Source organism: Dasypus novemcinctus, chromosome 21 (assembly GCF_030445035.2).
Source record: "Dasypus novemcinctus isolate mDasNov1 chromosome 21, mDasNov1.1.hap2, whole genome shotgun sequence".
Taxonomy (NCBI): domain Eukaryota; kingdom Metazoa; phylum Chordata; class Mammalia; order Cingulata; family Dasypodidae; genus Dasypus; species Dasypus novemcinctus.
In genome coordinates this window covers 67186350-67205110 of record NC_080693.1, presented here as the reverse complement: position 1 = coordinate 67205110, position 18761 = coordinate 67186350, and the positions used below count along the sequence as shown (strand labels likewise).

The following is an 18761-nucleotide window of genomic DNA, read 5'->3' as shown; positions in this document are numbered from 1 at the left end:
TTAAAGTGTGATAGGGGAAGTTGCAAGAGATGAGACTAGAGAGCTAAGCAAAGATAGATCCTGAAGGACTTTGAAAATGTCATGCTAGGTCTGAACTTTTTTGGAGGCAATATAAGAAGTCATCATAGGGTTTTTAGTGGGTAAATTGTGTGATTAACTTTGTGCTGGGCATTGTAGGGACTCAATAAATATTTTCCAACTGAATTTAGATAATTCTGGCTGCAGTGTAGAAAATGGGCAGAGAAGGCAAGAATGGAGGTAGAGAGACAAGATAGGAGAATTTTATCAGTTTGAGGTAATTTTTTGAATCACAAAAAGAAAAAGATTATCTTTAAACTATTCCTCTGGGTGTGATACCCTTTGCATTAAATTCAGCTAAGATGTCTTTGATTAGATTACCTGTTAAGATTAGGGCATTTGATTTGACTATGTCAGAGGGTATGATTTAGGTGATTCAGGTTGAGTTCCTGTCCCCTAGCTGGGTCTGATTTAAATGGACACACATACACACATACACACACACACACAAAAAAAAAAAAGGAAAAAAAAAGACACACAGAAGAGCAAGCTTTGTAATTTTTTGATCTTGCCATGTGACAGAAAGGAGAAAGTGCAAATACCTAAAGCCCTGGGAAAAATGAACCATTTTGCCCAAAAGTTTACAGTTGACCTAGGGAAGAGAGCTGAGACTAATATAAAAGGTCTGGGAGGAAACAAGCTCTATGCTAGGAGAGAGAGAGGACTTCACTTAAGCCAGAAGCCTCAAGAGGAAGAGGAAGTCCAGAGGGGAAGGCAGAAACAGCTCAAGATCTGCGACCACCTTGCTTTTACAGGTGGCAACTGACTTTGGTGAGAAAGCAGCCTTGAGTTGGACTTTTTTACGATCTTGTAACTATAAGCTTTTACCCCAAATAAATACCCTTTAAAAAAGCCATCGGATTTCTGGTACTTTGCATCAGCAGCCCTTCGGCAAACAAATACAAGGATATTGCAGTAATCCAGGTGTGGGAAGATAGTGACCTAGTCAATGTGAGGATATAGAAAAGTATGTGGATTTGAGGCATGTTTAGGAAGTAAAATAGATAGGAGTTAGTGATTAGTTAGACATGAGGCATGGGAGAACGGCAGTCCAGGACGGTGCTGGACCTTTGGCTCTGGCAATTGGGTAAACGTAGTGAGATGATAGAGCCATTCACTGAGATTTGGAAGTAGAAGTGGGGAGATGACATGAATTAAGATTTGATATTTAGGGTTTGAGGTGACTGTGGGACTTCCAAATGGAGATGTCCATCTAGATACTACAAGCAGGGCAGACAAGATCAGGAATTCAGCACCCTGTTAGTGGACCTTATTTTGAAAGTTATCTCCCTGGTATAACAGAGTTAGACTCATTTCTAGTTTCCCTACACATGGCTTTTCTGCCCCTTTCATTTGAACTTATAATTAGCACTATACTTGTTAAATATATGTCCCAGATACTTAAATCTTTGGTCTGTTCATGTGCTGGTTGAGCCCAGAATCTCAGCAGAGTTGCAACACCTACTCTCTAGTTCATTGGACTCACCCAGGACAACTAACAAGGAGATGATGATGGACAATGCCCATTCCAAGGAACAGAGAGTGCCTGCAACTGCAAGCAAGATAGTTCCATCCTTCTTCCCCATGGGATCTAAGCCCCTCTGTCACTTAGAAACAGAATGGGCATCACCATCCCCAAATTTTCAAGATTAGGGAATGAACAACGGATTAAAGCAGACTTATTATTATTCTATTATAGACTTATTATTATTCTAGCAGTGGAAGAACTTTTATCATTTATATAAAAGCAGTGACCACTAGAGGTTCTGAGAGGAGGGAGAGGGCAGAATAGGTGTAACATGGGGGTATTTTTTGGGACATTGCCACTGTACTTTTTGTCATAATTTATAAAATTGTGCAGGGCAGAGTGTAAACTATAATGTAAGCTATAGTCCATGATTAGTAGCAGTGCTTCAATATGTGTTCATCAATTGTAACAAATGTACCATACTAAATGAAAGATGTTGCTAATGTGGGAAAGTGTGGGAGAGGGAGGGGATGGGGCATATGGAAATCCTTTACATATTTTATGTAACATTTATGTAATCTAAAGTATCTTTGGGAAACGGACTTGGCCCAGTGGTTAGGGTGTCCGTCTACCACATGGGAGGTCTGCGGTTCAAACCCCGGGCCTCCTTGACCTGTGTGGAGCTGGCCCATGTGCAGTGCTGATGCGCGCAAGGAGTGCCGTGCCACGCAGGGGTGTCCCTGCGTAGGGGAGCCCCACGCGCAAGGAGTGCGCCCCATAAGGAGAGCCGCCCAGAGTGAAAGAAAGTGCAGCCTGCCCAGGAATGGTGCTGCCCACACTTCTCGTGCCGCTGACGACAGCAGAAGCGGACAAAGAAACAAGACACAGCAAAACAGACACAGAGAACAGACAACCGGGGGAGGGGGGGATTTAAATAAATAAATAAATCTTAAAAAAAAAAAAGTATCTTTAAAAATAAAAAAATTTCACAAAAAAGAAAAACTAAAAAACAAATGGAGATGTCCAGTAGGCAGATGGAAACTCTAGAGAGAAATCTAGGCTGGAAATTCAGAATGATTTTCTCTCTACCTCATTCTCCTTGCCCATAAATGTAGATATTGGAGCCTCCCTTACAGGGTTGATTTGGGGATTAAACAAGATCCTTATGCTAATATTTACTGAGTATCTAGTATGTGCCAGGCATTTTTCTAGACATTGGGGATATGGCAGTGAATGAGACAGATCCAACAACAAAAAAATCCCCACTTTCATGGAATTTACATTCTAGAATGAGAAAACCAAAAAGAAAATAAATAAATTACATAGTATATTAGAAGGTGATAAATAGTATGAAGAAAAATACAGCAGAGAAGAGGAGACAGGAAGTGCTAGGAGGGTTGCAATTTTAAATAGGGTGGTTGGAGCAGGCCTTCTTGAAAAGATGGCATTTGAACAAAAACCTGAAGGTGGGGAGAGAGTAAGTCAAGTGAATATCTGGGGTTAGAGCATTCCAGATAGAAGGAATAGCATTCCAGGTAGAGGGAACAGCAAATGCAAGTGCAAGAAAGAAATTTTCTTCTGGAAGAAAATAAGGCTTACCCGATTATGGAGAAGAAAAGAATTTATTCTCAATCTTGCAAAAAGGGGTGCACAAACAGAAAACATGGCTGAACAAAGAAAGATGACACAATTTATACCCCTAAGCCTAGCACGCAAGCCCTTCCTCTATTTCTCCATAGATAGGACATGTCAGAGGTTACAGCCTATTTGAGAAGTCTAAATTTCCTGCACAATTTTTCCAGTTTTTGATTAACCATTTCTCCTATTACATTCCAACCATTTCAGCTTTTACCAAATAAGGAATGGAATTTAGTGCTGAATTGGTAGTGACTTAGTTCTTTCTTGTGCATCCTTTTTACTGGCTATAGGACTGGCTTAGGCTGGTTTTCTTTGTTTCTGCTTAACCTGGGAGTGGGAGATAGAGTGCCAGGTTATATTAATATTTTCTTCCTCTATGTGAAAACTAAACTAATCTCCATTTCTTACACAAGGGCCTTTAGGTAGGACATGTCTAGTATATTTGACGAACAGCAAGTAACATGCCTATAGCAGAGTAACAGGAGATGAAGTCAAAGAGGTCAAAAGGGAATTCGGATCATGAAGGGGACCCAGTAAGTCCTTGTAAGACTTTGCCTTTACTCTGAGGCAAATAGGAGGGTTTTGAGGGTTTTGAGCAGAGGTGTGACATGATCTGACTTAATATTTTAAAAGGATCATTTGGTTCCTAGAAGTCAAGTAGTCAGCTAGGCATAGAGAGTATTGCCAGTGGACCGTGGGGCAGGGAGGGGAAGTAAAATTGAAGCAGGCTAGTTTAGGGAATGAAAAGACAAATCTGGGACCTGGCAGAAAAACATGGCCCAGCATGAAAGAATGTGCAGCCTGCCCAGGAATGGTGCCGCACACACGGAGCGCTGACACAACAAGATGACGCAACAAAAAGAAACACAGATTCCCGGTGCCCCTGATAAGGATAGAAGCGGTCACAGAAGAATACACAGCGAAATGGACACAGAGAGCAGACAACTGGGGGGTGGGGGAGTGGGGGAGGGGAAGGGGAGAGAAATAAATAAAAAAATAAATCTTAAAAAAAAAAGCAAGCACAGAAGTTAAATCGACCCTCTTTTCCCTTTTCTGTGTGGAACAGCCTGCAAGTATAACTGGGAAGCTGTAATCTGTTATTTTCTCCCATTTCTATTCTCTTCTCTCATTTGCTTAATAAACTACTGGCCTAACTAAACTGGCATGTTTTTAAATTCATTTATGTAACATAGCCAAGAACCTAGAGAAAATCCAGCAACAAAACGTGGAAGCAGGGAAACCATTTAGGGTAAGATAATTCAGGCAAAAGCAAATATATGTTAAGTGTTTGATATGGAAGTCACACAGTCCCCTAGTCACCGTCTCCCAGCCCTTGCCTACCCTTCCCCCAACCCCCTCCTTTTCTTTTGTATGCAGATGTTTTAATATCTTTCAATTCTGCAGCCTGAGTGTGCGGTGGGGTAGGGTAGGTGTGTGTGTGGGTGAATGTTAGATCTAATGGAGTGGCCTGATCTTACCTTAAGCCTGGAAACTGGTGACCAGCTGCCCTGGCTACTTATCAGAGCAGGAACTCTCGGTGGCAGGGCCCCCTCCCCCTGGTTATATAAATACCCTGCCCTTGGACAGTACAGATTTACCTCTCCTTTCCCACTCATAACTGCCATCCACCAACCCTGACCCAAGCAGTTGGCCTTCCTGGGAGACCAGCCATAATGGGATCTCTTCCCCAGCTCTTTTGGACCCTTTGCGCTGTGTAAGTAACAAAGCAATCATTTGCTAAAAGTCTTTGTTGTGCCTCAACCCATGATCCCACAATAAACCTTACAGCAACTTGCTCCACAGTGTTTGCTCAGAGCTTTGCACTTAATGGATTCCCAATAAATGGTGTGACTAATGATATTAATATCTATCAAATTCTACCATATCCACTTTCTCAGGAAGTTAAATGAATGATCTCTGCCACTTATTTGACAGTTATGTAATATATTTTTGTTAGAGGTTCCCCCTCACTAGGTTTGCAATAATAAGCTGTAACTCACTTCCGCCTGATATACACTGAGGAAAGACAAGCTCCCTCCCTCATAGTCTAGTGTCTGAAAGTATGGTTCTTCCTCAAAGGTTGAACAAAGAAACCACCTGGAAATGGAAGTAAAGGGAGAAAAAGACCTTTGCTACCTGCATATGAAAGGGAGATGGAAACCTCCACTACCTGCATATGAAAGGGAGATAAAAACTTTTACTCCTCGTAGATCAAAGGAACACCTTCTCCTCCAGCATTCCAAGAAGACCTAATTCCCTAACCCACTACCCTCTAGCCATACAAGGGAAAAATTTCACCTCTAGGGCTTCCTATTGGCCCCTGCACCTCAGACTCTCAACCCCCTCCCACTGACTATCATTTCCCTGCCTAGGAATGTACTATATAAATTCAAATCTCCCCTTTCCAGAAGTGGGCTGAAGTCTATTCTTCAGACCCCCTCCATTGGGAGAGCTTCCCAATAAACTTTCTGCCTGTAATCAGTCTCTGTGTCCCAGTGAGCGCTCTTTTTCTCCAAAAATTTTGTATTATTTCACTTCTGTATATTTATTTAGTTATCTACATTTTCATGGCTTTTCTCCCCATTTAGATTTTAAGCTCCTTAAATGCAAATACCATGTCTTAAACCCTTTTTATCTCCTTAGGAACAAGTTTCTATGATAAATCGCAACTACAACCATAATAACAATAAAAACAACAGTGGCTAACATTTCCTGAGTATTTCCTGGATGTAAAAGGCAATACAGAGCAGTGGATTAGAGCATGGGTTCTAGAATCAGATTGTGCTAAAATCTAGGCACCACAATACTTTAGACAAGTTACTTAACTGACCTTTGCTTCTTTAATTACTTAACTGATCTTTGCTTTCATCTGTAAAATGGTGATAATAATAGTACATACCTATTATGGAGGTGAGGAGTAAATTAGATAATATATAAACTTCATGCTTATTCTAGTTCCTTCTACATAGTAATAACAGCTAACATTTAGTGAGCTCTTAAGATTTGCTAAGCAATTCACATGCATTACTGCAGATAATCCCCATAATTGCCCTATAAGGTTGGAATTCTTCTCCTTTTAATAGATGAGGAAACTGAGGCTAAGAGGTTAAGCAATGTGTCAAATTTGTGGACTGTCAGCAGGTGTTTAATAAATGTCCTTGAATTAGAATGAAGAGTAGAATTGTATCTACTTTCTATTCTACATCTGACAGAGATATAGGATAATATAAAGAGACTGCCTACTGAGGAGCAGAAGGATCTTTTTATATTGTTGGTGGCATTCTGTATTTTTAAGTCTCCCTGAGTAAAGTATCATAAAACTTTTAAAGAGTATGAGCTAAAAAGATTGATAATGGCAACATTTGCTTAACTTATATCATACCATGATAAAAATAGGTGTTTTTTTTGGTATGTTTGAGGAAATGTATCTTTTGTGTTATTTGCTGGAATAAAAAATTTGGGTGTTAGAATGCTTCCTTATCTTCTATTCTCAAGTCTAATTCTGGCTCTGCTCCAGTCCAAAGATTATCTTGGGAGCTCTAGATTTGTTTTACCTCATTCCAGAGTCAGAAGACTTATTGAGAACCCCATGCTGGTATTTCCAGCATGAATGGGTTTCAAATTCTATTCCAAAGTGGATTTCTAAGTCCACCTAAAATCCTCCCTGGAAAAGTCCTGTTCTCCTGGGATTCTCTGGCCTGGGGTAGGAGAGGCAGAACTTCTTTAGCTGTCTTGGGCCAATGGGGCTTTGAGATGATCTTGGAATTTCAGAGCTGGGTAGCACTGTGGGGATGGAGGAATAAGGTCTCAAGTTGGTGGCACGCGAACATGTGCACAGACACCTTCTCTATTTTGGACCAGATCCTGTTGAATAGGATATTAGTGAGAGATGACTGTCTTGTTAATATTCTCATAAGTCCTTCTCAGAAGGTTGTTTTTGTCCTTTTCCTTGCCACTTACCTTACTATTTCCATTATAGCCTTTCTGTGTAAGGCTGAAGTCTCTACAAGCTTTGATAGGATTTCAAACAACAGGATTCCAGGGCTGCCAACTACATCTACACTGGTCTCCTTTTCTGGAGCTAAGGAGGAGATAGAAGATTCAAAATGCCTTCTGAACAAATTATCAGGAAAAAAAAAGAAAATAAAGAGACTTTACTCAGTAATTACAATATTAACAACAAATTAGGGACTAGAAAATTATAGTAAAACATTCAAAATCTGCTCCACTTAGTAGAAAGTTCATTTTGATTTACTGAACAAACAATATAATCATGGATTGTAAATAATAATTTTAGTTCAATAACTTCTAAGGAAATATAGTAATACTTTCAACAGGAACATGAATTATGTATTAAGGACTATTATTCTGCTCTTCTGGGTAAAGGACTTGTTGGTAAACATTATCTCTGGTTTACAGGCAAACCCCCATTACTATAGTGATATTTGCAAGCAGTAACTTTTATTTATCCTAAGCTTATAACTTTATACAGTATTTGGAATTTTGTATGTATTTATTGTAGAACACATGAATAATGGCTGGATTTTTCAAGATAGTTTATTAAACTCATAAACAATTAATAATAATATTTCAGGTATTATTTATAACCTTGTGTGAGAACATGTTCTCTTTAACCTCTAGCAGACTCTTCGGCTCTGGCTTAGAGTAGTTGCTTCATCAGGTTGAGGAAGGCATTTTTCAGGACTAATGAATTATCTATACCTCAAATTTGCATGAGATAGCATCTTTATTCCTAAAAATATATTTTCTTTTGTGAAAGGAATTCCTTCTCAAACTAAACACATGTATTTGGCAATTCAAACACTATAAAAGGAGACAAAATTTTTCTAGGCCAGTCACTCTCTGAACATACTCATTAGAGACCAAAAACAATCTCTTGCAGGAGGCTGCTCCAGTGTCTACTTGATTGTAAGTAAAAATTCAAAAGCTGCCTGAATTGCTTTGCTTAGCAAATATTTTTTTTTTTTTGGAGAAGCAGTAAAAAAAATAAATTACAGCCCAGATTGTGACTTCCTGATTTGTCTCCTGCTTAAAGGTCTAAATGAATAATGTTTTCTGTGCAGTGAATAGCAACTAACCGACTACCATCTATTCAGTAACATGTCTACTCACCCACAGCCTTGAGGAAACGGTTCTTATCTGTTAGTACCTTTATAAAGTCTGAGAAGTTCACCTTCCCATCTCCTGCAACAGAAAACTAAGGCTCAGAACAAGGATAAGATGTATTTTAATTATCAGAATAATAAGTTAAATATAAAAATGAAAATCCTTAGACCATTTAACAAAAACCAGAGGATTTTATTTTTGCGAGGAAATACCCCAGCCTTCCTACTCCATACCAATCCCTATTATTCCTATTATAAACTCCCCAAGTTATACTCCATTTCTTCTAAAATGAAAGGATAGTGAGTTCTAGTAGGTAGAAATGTGTGTTTGTATGTCTGAGAGACAGAGAGAGAGGGAGAGTATAGGAAAATTGGGCCAGGTTAGTGGAAACAAACTCTTAGTTAACTGGTGACATTGAATCACATGTGGAACTGGTGCTGAATAAATGAGGCACCGGTAGTTGGGCTGAAAGAGGCAAGAGGAGATAATGTGCTAAATATATATTCCATACACCTTGGGCTACTAATCACTCGGTCTAAACAGTTAATAAAAACTTCATCTATATGATTAAAATATATGAACAAAAACACTGATATTTAAAATTCAATAAAGGCAGGCCCTAATGATGGAAGGAAGATTTGTACCATTATGATTCATATAGAAACAAAGGGCTTGTATTTTCTTGGTAACATGGTTTTTTTTTTGAAATTATCAATGCCTTTGTATCTGTTATTTCAAGGCATCCTCCAAAATGTACAACATGACAAGTAACCTGAATTTGACATTGAAATGTGACTGTTACTATTAGTTTCACCCAGGATTTTTCAAATAGTCCATTTTTCAGCATTAATTTGATTTCAGAATTTGTACACATAACTCACTGATAACCTTAAAGGGAAACACATCTATATACTTTTGGCAAATAAAAAAGGTTTATTTCTCATGTATTTGCAATCACTAACAGCAAAACACACACACACATTCGCAAAAAAACTTATGAGATGGAGGGGTGGGGAGTGGGTTATATGGGAACCTCTTATGTTTTTTAATGTAATGTTTTTTGTGATCTATTAATTTTAATTTAAAAAAGGGTAAAAAAACTTATGAGAAAAAGAGAAGTCAAAGTACTCACGATCTATATCAGCACATTTTAATTCATTATAGACATCATGCTTGGTTAGATTCATTCCCAACTTGGCTAAAGTGCACATCATTCCATGTAAATCAATACAGCCAGTTTTATCCTTGTTAAAGAAATTGTAGGCATCCTGGAAGGCTGGGAAATGGAATTGTTAGTTATTAGGTCAGTTATTCAAGAAGAAATTCATATGCTAATAGAACTAGGGCAGACAATACAGTTGATTGGAAACTGTGTTCTGAAAACGTGTTGAGGAAAAAATGAGTACTTAAAAGACATATAAAGGAGAGTGTCCTTCCATAGGATTTGAATTAGAATGAAGTAATTGGTGAAAAGTAAATGTAGTAGAGAGAATGGTCCCCAAAAGATGTCTACACCCTAATCCCTGGGACCTGTGAATATATTATGTTACATGGCAAAAGGGGATTTGCAGATGTAATTAAGATGGATTATCCTGGATACTCTGAGTGGATCAGTTTAATCACATGAGCCCTAAAACACCGAGGATTTTCTCTGGCTGGAAATAAGAGAGATGTGGCGAAAGAGGATGTCAGAAAGATTCGAAGCATGAAAAAGACTTGACCCACTATTGCTGGTTTGAAGATGCAGGGGGCAGTATGTCCTGAAATGCAGGTGGCCTTAAGCATAGGGCTGAGAAAGCCTCCTGGCTTAGAACCAGCATGCTATTTACAGTCTTACAGCTCCAAGAAGTGAATTCTGTCAATAATCTGAATGAGTTTAGAAAAAGATTTCCCTCCAGAGCCCCCAGATAAGAGCCAGGCCGGCTGACACCTTGATTTTGGCCTTGTAATAACTGGAGAAAAGGAACCAGCCAAGCCCAACCAGACTTCTGACCTACAGAACTGTGATATCATAAATTTGTGTTTTTAAGCATCTAAGTTTGTGGTAATTAGAAAATAAATCAGACCCAAACTATATGTGTGTATTGACATCCCAGTACAACAAAAAACACCCAGCATCCAGATCATGACACCTAATGCCATTCTCCAATAAAAGAACCAGGGCTTCTTGGATAAATGGCTGATTCTAGGACTGGGGCACAGAATATACAAGATGAGCCTAGAGTATCTTTACTACAAAAAAGCAAATCAGTGCTCAACAAACAAAAGAATGTGGTGGTAGCACAATATTGTAATCGAAAATTTTTTCAAACAAATACTCAAGGCATTAAGTGGAGCCAAAATTAGACGTATGTATTTTCTAAAATTAGCAAATGAGGAAAAAACTCAGAACAAAGCATGTCCCAAGTGACACCTGTATGAAACAATTCATATTATGTTCAAGTGTCAGCATTTCTCGGTATTATAAGAGAGTGATTAATCCTATAGAGATAATGATGCCTACCCTATAATTGTGCAAAAAGTTGTTTCACATCTTTCTCTCTTGATAAAACGTAGGCTTCTCTAAGATTGGATACAGGTTCTCTTGCTTCTATTTTCTTAGTATCTCTAGCATGTTAGTATTATTCATTCATGCAACGTAATCAGTAAATATGTATTGTATGCCTTCTGTGTGCTAGATGCTGCTCTAGGTGCTTAGGATACATCAGTGCACTAAACAAAGATCCCTGCTGTTAGGTAAAGTAATAAAAATGTGGACAATGTGTTAGAAGGTGGGAAGCACTAAAGAGAAGAAAAAACGCAGAGAAGGGGGATTGGGATTTCCATGAGTAGGGGGTTAGCTGCTGAATTAAGTAAGTGAGAGCTGAGCAAATTCTTGAAGGAGGCAAGGAGTGGATACCTGGGAGAAGAGAGGTCCAAACAGGGGAAGAACGAGAGCAAAGGACCTAAGGGCCTGGCAAGTTGGTGGAAAAGCAAGAATGCAGGTGTGGCTGGATCTGAGTGAGCAAGGGCAGAGGAATAGGAGACAAGGTCAGAGAAGTGACATGATGGGGTTGGGGTGTCATCTTTTTAAATTTTATTTTATTTTATTTTAGATTAGAGAAACAGAAAAGTTGCAAAGAATACAGAGAGTTCATGTAAATTTCTTACCAAATTTCCCTTAACGTTAACATCTCATACTACTATGGTAATTAGTCACAATTAAGAAACCAACATTGGTGTAGTACTATCAACTAAACTCCAGGCTAGGCTTTATTCTGATTTCAGTAGTTTTCCCCTCATGCCCTTTTTCTCTTTAGAATCCCATATACATTTATCCATTGTGTCTTCTTAACCTCTTCTGGTCTATAACTTTCCTTGTTTTTGATGACCTTGACAGTTTTGGGGACTATCAAGTATTTTGGAGAAGTCCCTCAATTTGTTTTTTTCTGATATTTTCCTCATAATTAGCCTGAGGTTATGGGTTTTTTTTTTCTTCTTTTTTTCTGAGGTACCCGGGAACCTTGTATGTGGGAAGCTGATGCTCAACCACTGAGCCACATTGGCTTCCCTGAGTTGGTTTTTCCATTTGTTGTTTTTTTTTTTTTCAGGAGGCACCAGGAACCAAACCCAGATCCTCTCATGTGGAAGGTGGGAGCTCAACCTCCTGAACTACATCTGCTCCCTGGGTTATGGGTTTTTTAAAAAAAGATTTATTTTTTTATTTATTTCTCTCTCCCCCCCACCCACCCCAGTTGTCTGCTCTCTGTGTCCATTCGCTGTGCGTTCTTCTGTGACAGCTTCTATCCTTATCAGCAGCACCAGGAATCTGTGTCTCCCCTTGTTGCATCATCTTGTTGTGTCAGCTCTCCATGTGTGCAGCACCATTCTTGCGCAGGCTGCACTTTCTTTTGCGCTGGGCGGCTCTCCTTACAGGGCGCCCTCCTTGCACGTGGGGCTCCCTTACGCGGGGGACACCCCTGCATGGCAGGGCACTCCTTGTGCTCATCAGCACTGCGCATGGGCCAGCTCCACACGGGTCAAGGTGGCCCGGGGTTTGAACCATGGACCTCCCATGTGGTAGGCGGACGCCCTAACCATTGGGCCAAGTCCGCTTCCCAAGTTATAGGTTTTTGAAAGGAAGACTACAGAAGTGAAGTGCTGCTCTCATCATCAAATCAAGGTACATGCTACCCGCATGACTTATCACTGATGGTGTTACTCCTGATTATCTGGCTGAGAGAGTGTTTGTCAGGTTTCTCCACTACAAAGGTTCTTTTCCTTTCCCATACTCTACTCCTTGGAAGCAGGTCACCAAGCATAGTCTGCACTCGAGGGGCAGAGGGTGGGGTGTTTAAGCTCCATCTCCTGGAGGAGAGAATATCTACATACATTAATTGGAATTCTTCTCTAAGAGAGATTTGTTTCTTCTTCATTTTATAAAGTTAGTTATTTATAGCAGTGTGGACTTATGAAAATTTAATTTATACTTTGGGTTGTATTTATTTATTTATTTTTGCTCAAATTGTTTGAGCTTTGGGTGTTGTGAGCTCTTTCAGGCTGGCTTCTGGATTCCTTTACATGCTTCCATTCTTAAAAAAAATCTAATGTCATAGCTTATATAAAACATGAAATTTCTCATTTAGACCACGGTTCAGTGATATTAATTACATTCAGAATATTGTGCTACCATCACCTGCTTTTGTTTGTTGAGCACTGATTTACTTTCTCACAGTACAAGATCTAGGCTCACCTTGCATATTTTCTGCCTCGACCCTAGAATCAGCCATTTATCCAAGAAGCCCTGGTTCTTTTATTGGAGAAAAGCATTAGATGTCAAGATCTGAGTACTGGGCGTTTTTGTTTCTACTGGGATGTCAATGCTTCTAAGCCCTTTCATCAGACAGAGCTAGGAAACATCTGTATGTGTATACTTACTCATGTATATACACATATGTGTAATTATTTCTGTATCTATGCATCTGTATCTATATTAAACTAAACATGAGTTCATATTGGTGTCTCTGACTCTAATCCACTACCACATTGTTCACTCTAGCCTCCCCCCAATTGCCTAATTGTAACTGCCTTCTCAAACAGTGAGAAAGCTGGCTCCCACCACCTACCATCCATTTACTTGTTTGTTCTACTCTAGTGTACACGTACAGCAGTTTCAGAATTGTTAATCCATACCTCTGTGAGAGACAACTTTAAAACCATCAGGGGTTCTTAACCTTTTTTGTTCCATGGACCCTTTTCCAGTCAGGTGAAATGAATACTACTGTAATTTATTTACTGCATACATTCATAAGTGAAGGAAGTGCTAGATTTCAGTTAGAGGTCAGAGAAAATAAAGATAATAAGTTGATTTTTTTCAATTCAAACTCACAGACCCTCCGAAATCTTTCTGTGGACCTCTTGGGGGTCTGTAGATCCCTGGTTAAGAACCCCTGAACTAAGGTATGTTATTTATGTGCAGTTCCTTTTGTCTTTAGGCTTCCAGTTTCAAAAGTTTTTTAGTTACTTAGGTCCGTTCCCTCCCACTTTGTTTCCATACATGACTTTGCTTTAGGAAGATCATTCTGGCAATAATAGAATATTGTGAAGATTTCCACAGATGTAGGGAAGCTATTATCAGTTAGTATGCTACTGCAGTTGAGAGATCCTAGGGCCTCAGACCAAGGCTGTAGCAGAAGAGATAGTAAAAGTGGTTGATTTCTAGATATACTTAGAAAGGGTTGGGCCAAAAAGATTTCCTGGTGGATTTGGAGGTGAGTGAGAGAGAGGAGTTAAGGATGACTTATTGTTGTTCAGAACAATAAGGAGGACGAAATATTATCATCAATGGCAGAACAGGTTTTAAGGGTAGGAAGAACACATCAGGAGCTCCGTTTTGGACATTTTGAGTTTGCAATGCCTATTAGACATCCAGTTAGAGATGTTGAAAAGGCAGTTTGATATATGAGCCTGGTGTTGAGGAGAAACATATACATTTGGGAATTTTTGATATATAGATGATATAGCACCGTATATGAGATCACCGTATTTGTGAATGGGATAAAGAAGAGAAGAGAAGAGGACCAGGACTGAGCTCTGGGGCATTCTAGCATTAAGAAGAATCTGGGAAGCGGATATGGCTCAACTGATAGAGCGTCTGCCTACCATATAGGAGGTCCAGGGTTCAAACCCAGGGCCTCCTGACCCATGTGGTGAGCTGGCCCATGCACAGTGCTGATGTGTGCAAGGAGTGCCCTGCCACACAAGGGCATCCCCCACGTAGGGGAGCCCCATGTGCAAGGAGGGCACCCTGCAAGGAGAGCCACCCTGTATGAAAAAAGCACAGCCTGCCCAGGAGTGGCACCGCACACACGGAGAGCTGACACAGCAAGATGATGCAACAAAAAGAGACACAGGGGAAATGGATGTGGTTCAACCAATTGGGCTCTTGTCTACCATATCAGAGGTCCAGGGTTCGATGCCCAGGGACTTCTGGTGAGGGCAAGCTGGCCTATGCAGAGTGCTGTCCCACGGGGGAATGCCTCCCCTGCGCAGGAGTGACACCCTGCATGGGAATGCCACCCAGCATGGGAAAGCTGCCCTGCACAGGACTGCCAGCTGATGTGGAGAGCTGGTGCAGCAAAATGATGCAACAAGAGACACAGGGGAGAGAAAATAAGAAGACATAGCAGAATAGGGAGTTGGGGTGGCACAAGAGAGTAATCACCTCTCTCCCACTCCGGAAGGTCCCAGGATTGGTTCCCAGAGTTGCTTAATGAAAATACAAGCAGACACAGAAGAACACACAGCAAATGGACACAGAGCAGACAATGGGAGGGGGGAAGGGGAGAGAAATAAATATTAAAAAAAAGAAAAATAGGAATCAGGGGAAGCAGATGTGGCTCAAGAGGTTGAGCACCTGCTTCCCACATACAAGGTCCTAGGTTTGATCCCTGGTACCTCCAAAAACAAAAACAAAACAACAACAAATAAACAAAAAAACCAACTCAGAGGAACTGATATGGCTCACGTGGTTGAGTGCCTGCTTCCCACATACGAAGTCCTGGGTTCATTCCCCAGTACCTCAAATAAAAAAAAAATCAGGAGAAGAGGAGAAACTAGCAAAGAAGCCTAAGGAGTGACCAGCGAGGTAGGAAAAAACAGTGTGAATATTCAGGAGTGGGAGAAGAGGTTTTCAAGATGAGTATAGATCTCTTTTTTGAAACATTTTCCTGCAAAAGGAAGCAAAGAAATGTTGTAGTAGCAGGAAGAGCAAATGGAATCAGGATACTTTTTTTTAACAGAGAAAAATAACAGTGCTTATATGATAACAGGAGTAATATAATGAAGAGTGAAAAAACTGATGTTGGAGAGAGAAGGGATACTAGCTTGGATAATTTCTTTGAATATGTGAGAGGGGATGGGTTCTTATTCACAACAGAGGGAGTATAAAGTTCATTTATGGCACCAGGAGGAAGGCAGAGCATGTAGGTACAGATTTTGGTTGAGGAAGTCTGTGGAAATTTTTCTTATTGCTTCAGTTTTCTCTGAGGGAAGTAGAAAGCAAGGGCAATTCAGAGTAATGATGGGGAGGAGATGCTGGGGATTTTGAAGTGTTCGATAAATATTTGTATAATAAATTAACATCTCATAGGAAAATTGTGAGGGTTAAGCACCAAAGTATATTAAGGCACTTTAAAAACCTAAAAGTTAGAAATCCTAAATGTTTATAAAACCATAAACTATTCTTGTTAAGGCATTTAGCTCAGTTTTACACTTATAAATGCAAATCTGATCTTGACATTCCTTTGTGTTTTCCAAACCAGTTTTCCCAGCAATAAAGGTGATTATTTTGATTCCTGCCCCTTGGGTTGATTTCTCTATTGGTTCCAAATTTGCAGAGGTTTGGCATTAGCCTCCCTAGAACCCAAATACAGTCATGCTTAACTTCTTTTATTTTTTCTCAGGTGTTATTCTTTCCCTTTCCTTTGTAGATTCTGCTGTTTCCTCCCGGCTCCTTTGGCCTGGTTTACTCCTACTCTTCATTCAGCCTTCTCTGGGACTCCTCCTCCCCTCACAAAACCAAGTTAGGAGACTTCTATGCTGTACTTCCCCCATCATAACATGTGTCATATTGTAATTTAAATGATTCATTCACAAATTCATGGTCTATCTGTCTTCCTCGTTAGACTTCTTCTCAGGGCAGGGACTATGTCTGATTTGTTCTGTTTCAATATTTGCTGTTCAGATGAATAAACTATAGCCAGTTTAGCTAATTTTACCATTATAATTTTTTTCATTGGAGAAATCCTGGGATTTCAGATGTGTTTCTACTGTTCCTTTACTTGATTTCTATTTGATCTTGCATTTGTTTTTTTACACACTTACAATTTGTTCTTTGAATAAGAATACTTGGCCAGGACTGTCTAAACTCTAGGGTGATGTCCATTTGAAAAAAGCCCTTTCCCTTTCCACAAATTGGACATTGAATTAAAAAAAATTTTTTTTCCCTCTCAAATAATAGGATAGACAGACACCTTTTGAAATCCCAGATCCCTGTCAGAGAAGAAAATGATCAGATATATCAAGGGGCTTTTGTTATATATGAATTTTGAGAACGATTCTCCTTACCTTTCATTTGTGACATGGTCAACTTCTTTTCTTTGCATTGTAATTGGATTTGGAGAATTCCTGGTAAATCTTTATCTCTGGGGAGAGATATGAAAAGATTCAGTACATATGTGAGAATGTAAATATTAGTCCCATTCATCAGTTTTTGCTGACTGGAATGTCTTTAAGTATTATAACATTCCCATAGTCATACCATCGAAGGAACCTGTCACTGACTTGCCAGTAGCTACAGGGTGGACAGGGCGCCAATCACCCTTACTACATTTTAAAAAAATCTAATTTCACCCATTTTACAAAAGAGGAAACTGAGGCTCGGAGGGATTAAATAACTTGTCTTAAATCAAACATGATAAGTGGTAAACTTTGCATTCAAACCCAGGTTTGTCTGATTTCCAAGCTCAAGGCTATAAGCCTTACACTATTCTTTTTTAAAACTATTTTATTATTTATTTATTTATTGTTATTTTTTAGAAGGTACCGGGGATTGAACCCACGATCTTGTATATGAGAAGCAGGCACTCAACCACGTGAGCTACATTCGCTCCCCTATTTTATTTTAATTAAAAAAATTTAAAGCAAACTTTATTTAAACTTCAAAAAATAAAATAACAGACAAAAGGCAGCTTAACAATTTATGGAAGTATTACTCTAACAAATTCTGTCCAGGCACATTTATCTCATTTAATCCTAAAAACAAACTAAATTTGTTACAAAAATATTATAATATTAACTGTTTTTTTTTAAAGTTTTATTATTTATTTATTTCTCTCCCCTTCCCCCTTGCCCCACATTGTCTGCTCTCTGTGTCCATTTGCTGTGTGTTCTGTGTCTGCTTGTATTCTTGTCAGTGGCACCAGGAATCTGTGTCTTTTTTTGTTGCATCATCTTGCTGCGTCAGCTCTGTGTGTGTGGCACTGCTCCTGGGCAGGCTGCACTTTTTTCACGCTGGGCGGCTCTCCTTATGGGGCACACTCCTTGCACATGGGACTCCTCTGCACGGGGGACACCCCTGCTTGGCATCGCACTCCTTGCGCGCATCAGCACTGCCCATGTGCCAGCTCATCACACGGGTCAGGAAGCCCTGAGTCTGAACCCCGGACCTCCCATGTGGTAGGCGGATGCTCTATCTGTTGATCCAAATCTGCTTCCTAATATTAACTGTTAGCTACAGTCTGTAAGTTACATTAGTTGTATTTTTCCCATGTATCACCATATTTGTAATATCTTGTACTAGAAAAACATTCTTGTATTTATATTAACCATAATCCTCATGTACTACCAAAATCACTGTTATACAGTCCCTAGATTATCCTCTAGCTATCTTTCAATTAAAATTAACCTCCCTAGACTACCCCTTTCAGCCACAATCACATTCATAAATCAGCTGTGTTTGTACTACCATTAACTCCATCACCACATAATTACAATTGACCTTATTAAACATTCTACATACATTCAGTATTAGCTCCCTCTTCTCAACCTATACTCTATAGTTTTCAACCTATACTCTATAGTTTAACTCCATAAATAATCTTACTAGTTCATATCAGTGAGACCATACACTATTCATCTTTTTAAAAAAAGATTTTATTTATTTCTTCTTACCCCACTGTTGTTTTTCACTTGCTTTGTCTGTTCATCTTCCTTGTTTCTTTTTTCCCTTACCCTGCCCCCTCCCCACCCCTCCCCTCCAATAGCATTGGAGACAGTGGGCATCCTTGTCTTGTTCCTGATCTCAGTGGAAAAGCTTTCAGTCTTTCATCATTGACTACAATGTTAACTGTAGTTTTTCCATATATGTACTTTATTATATTGAAAAAGTTTCCTTCTGTTCCTATCTTTT

The 18761-nt window shown here is 39.5% G+C and overlaps 1 protein-coding gene across 2 annotated transcripts in view; it reads right to left on the bottom strand.

Moving 5' to 3' along the window:
- EFCAB3 (EF-hand calcium binding domain 3) overlaps positions 1-18761 on the bottom strand; it is an 88465-nt gene that overhangs the window by 25231 nt on the left and 44473 nt on the right. For both annotated transcript variants that reach the window (XM_012519679.4, XM_071210918.1), the window contains 4 exons: positions 16919-16995; positions 9444-9587; positions 8318-8389; positions 7145-7265 (listed from right to left, as the gene is read on the bottom strand). In XM_012519679.4, coding sequence (XP_012375133.3) covers positions 7145-7265; positions 8318-8389; positions 9444-9587; positions 16919-16995 — 414 coding nt within the window. The remainder of the gene's footprint in view (positions 1-7144; positions 7266-8317; positions 8390-9443; positions 9588-16918; positions 16996-18761) is intronic.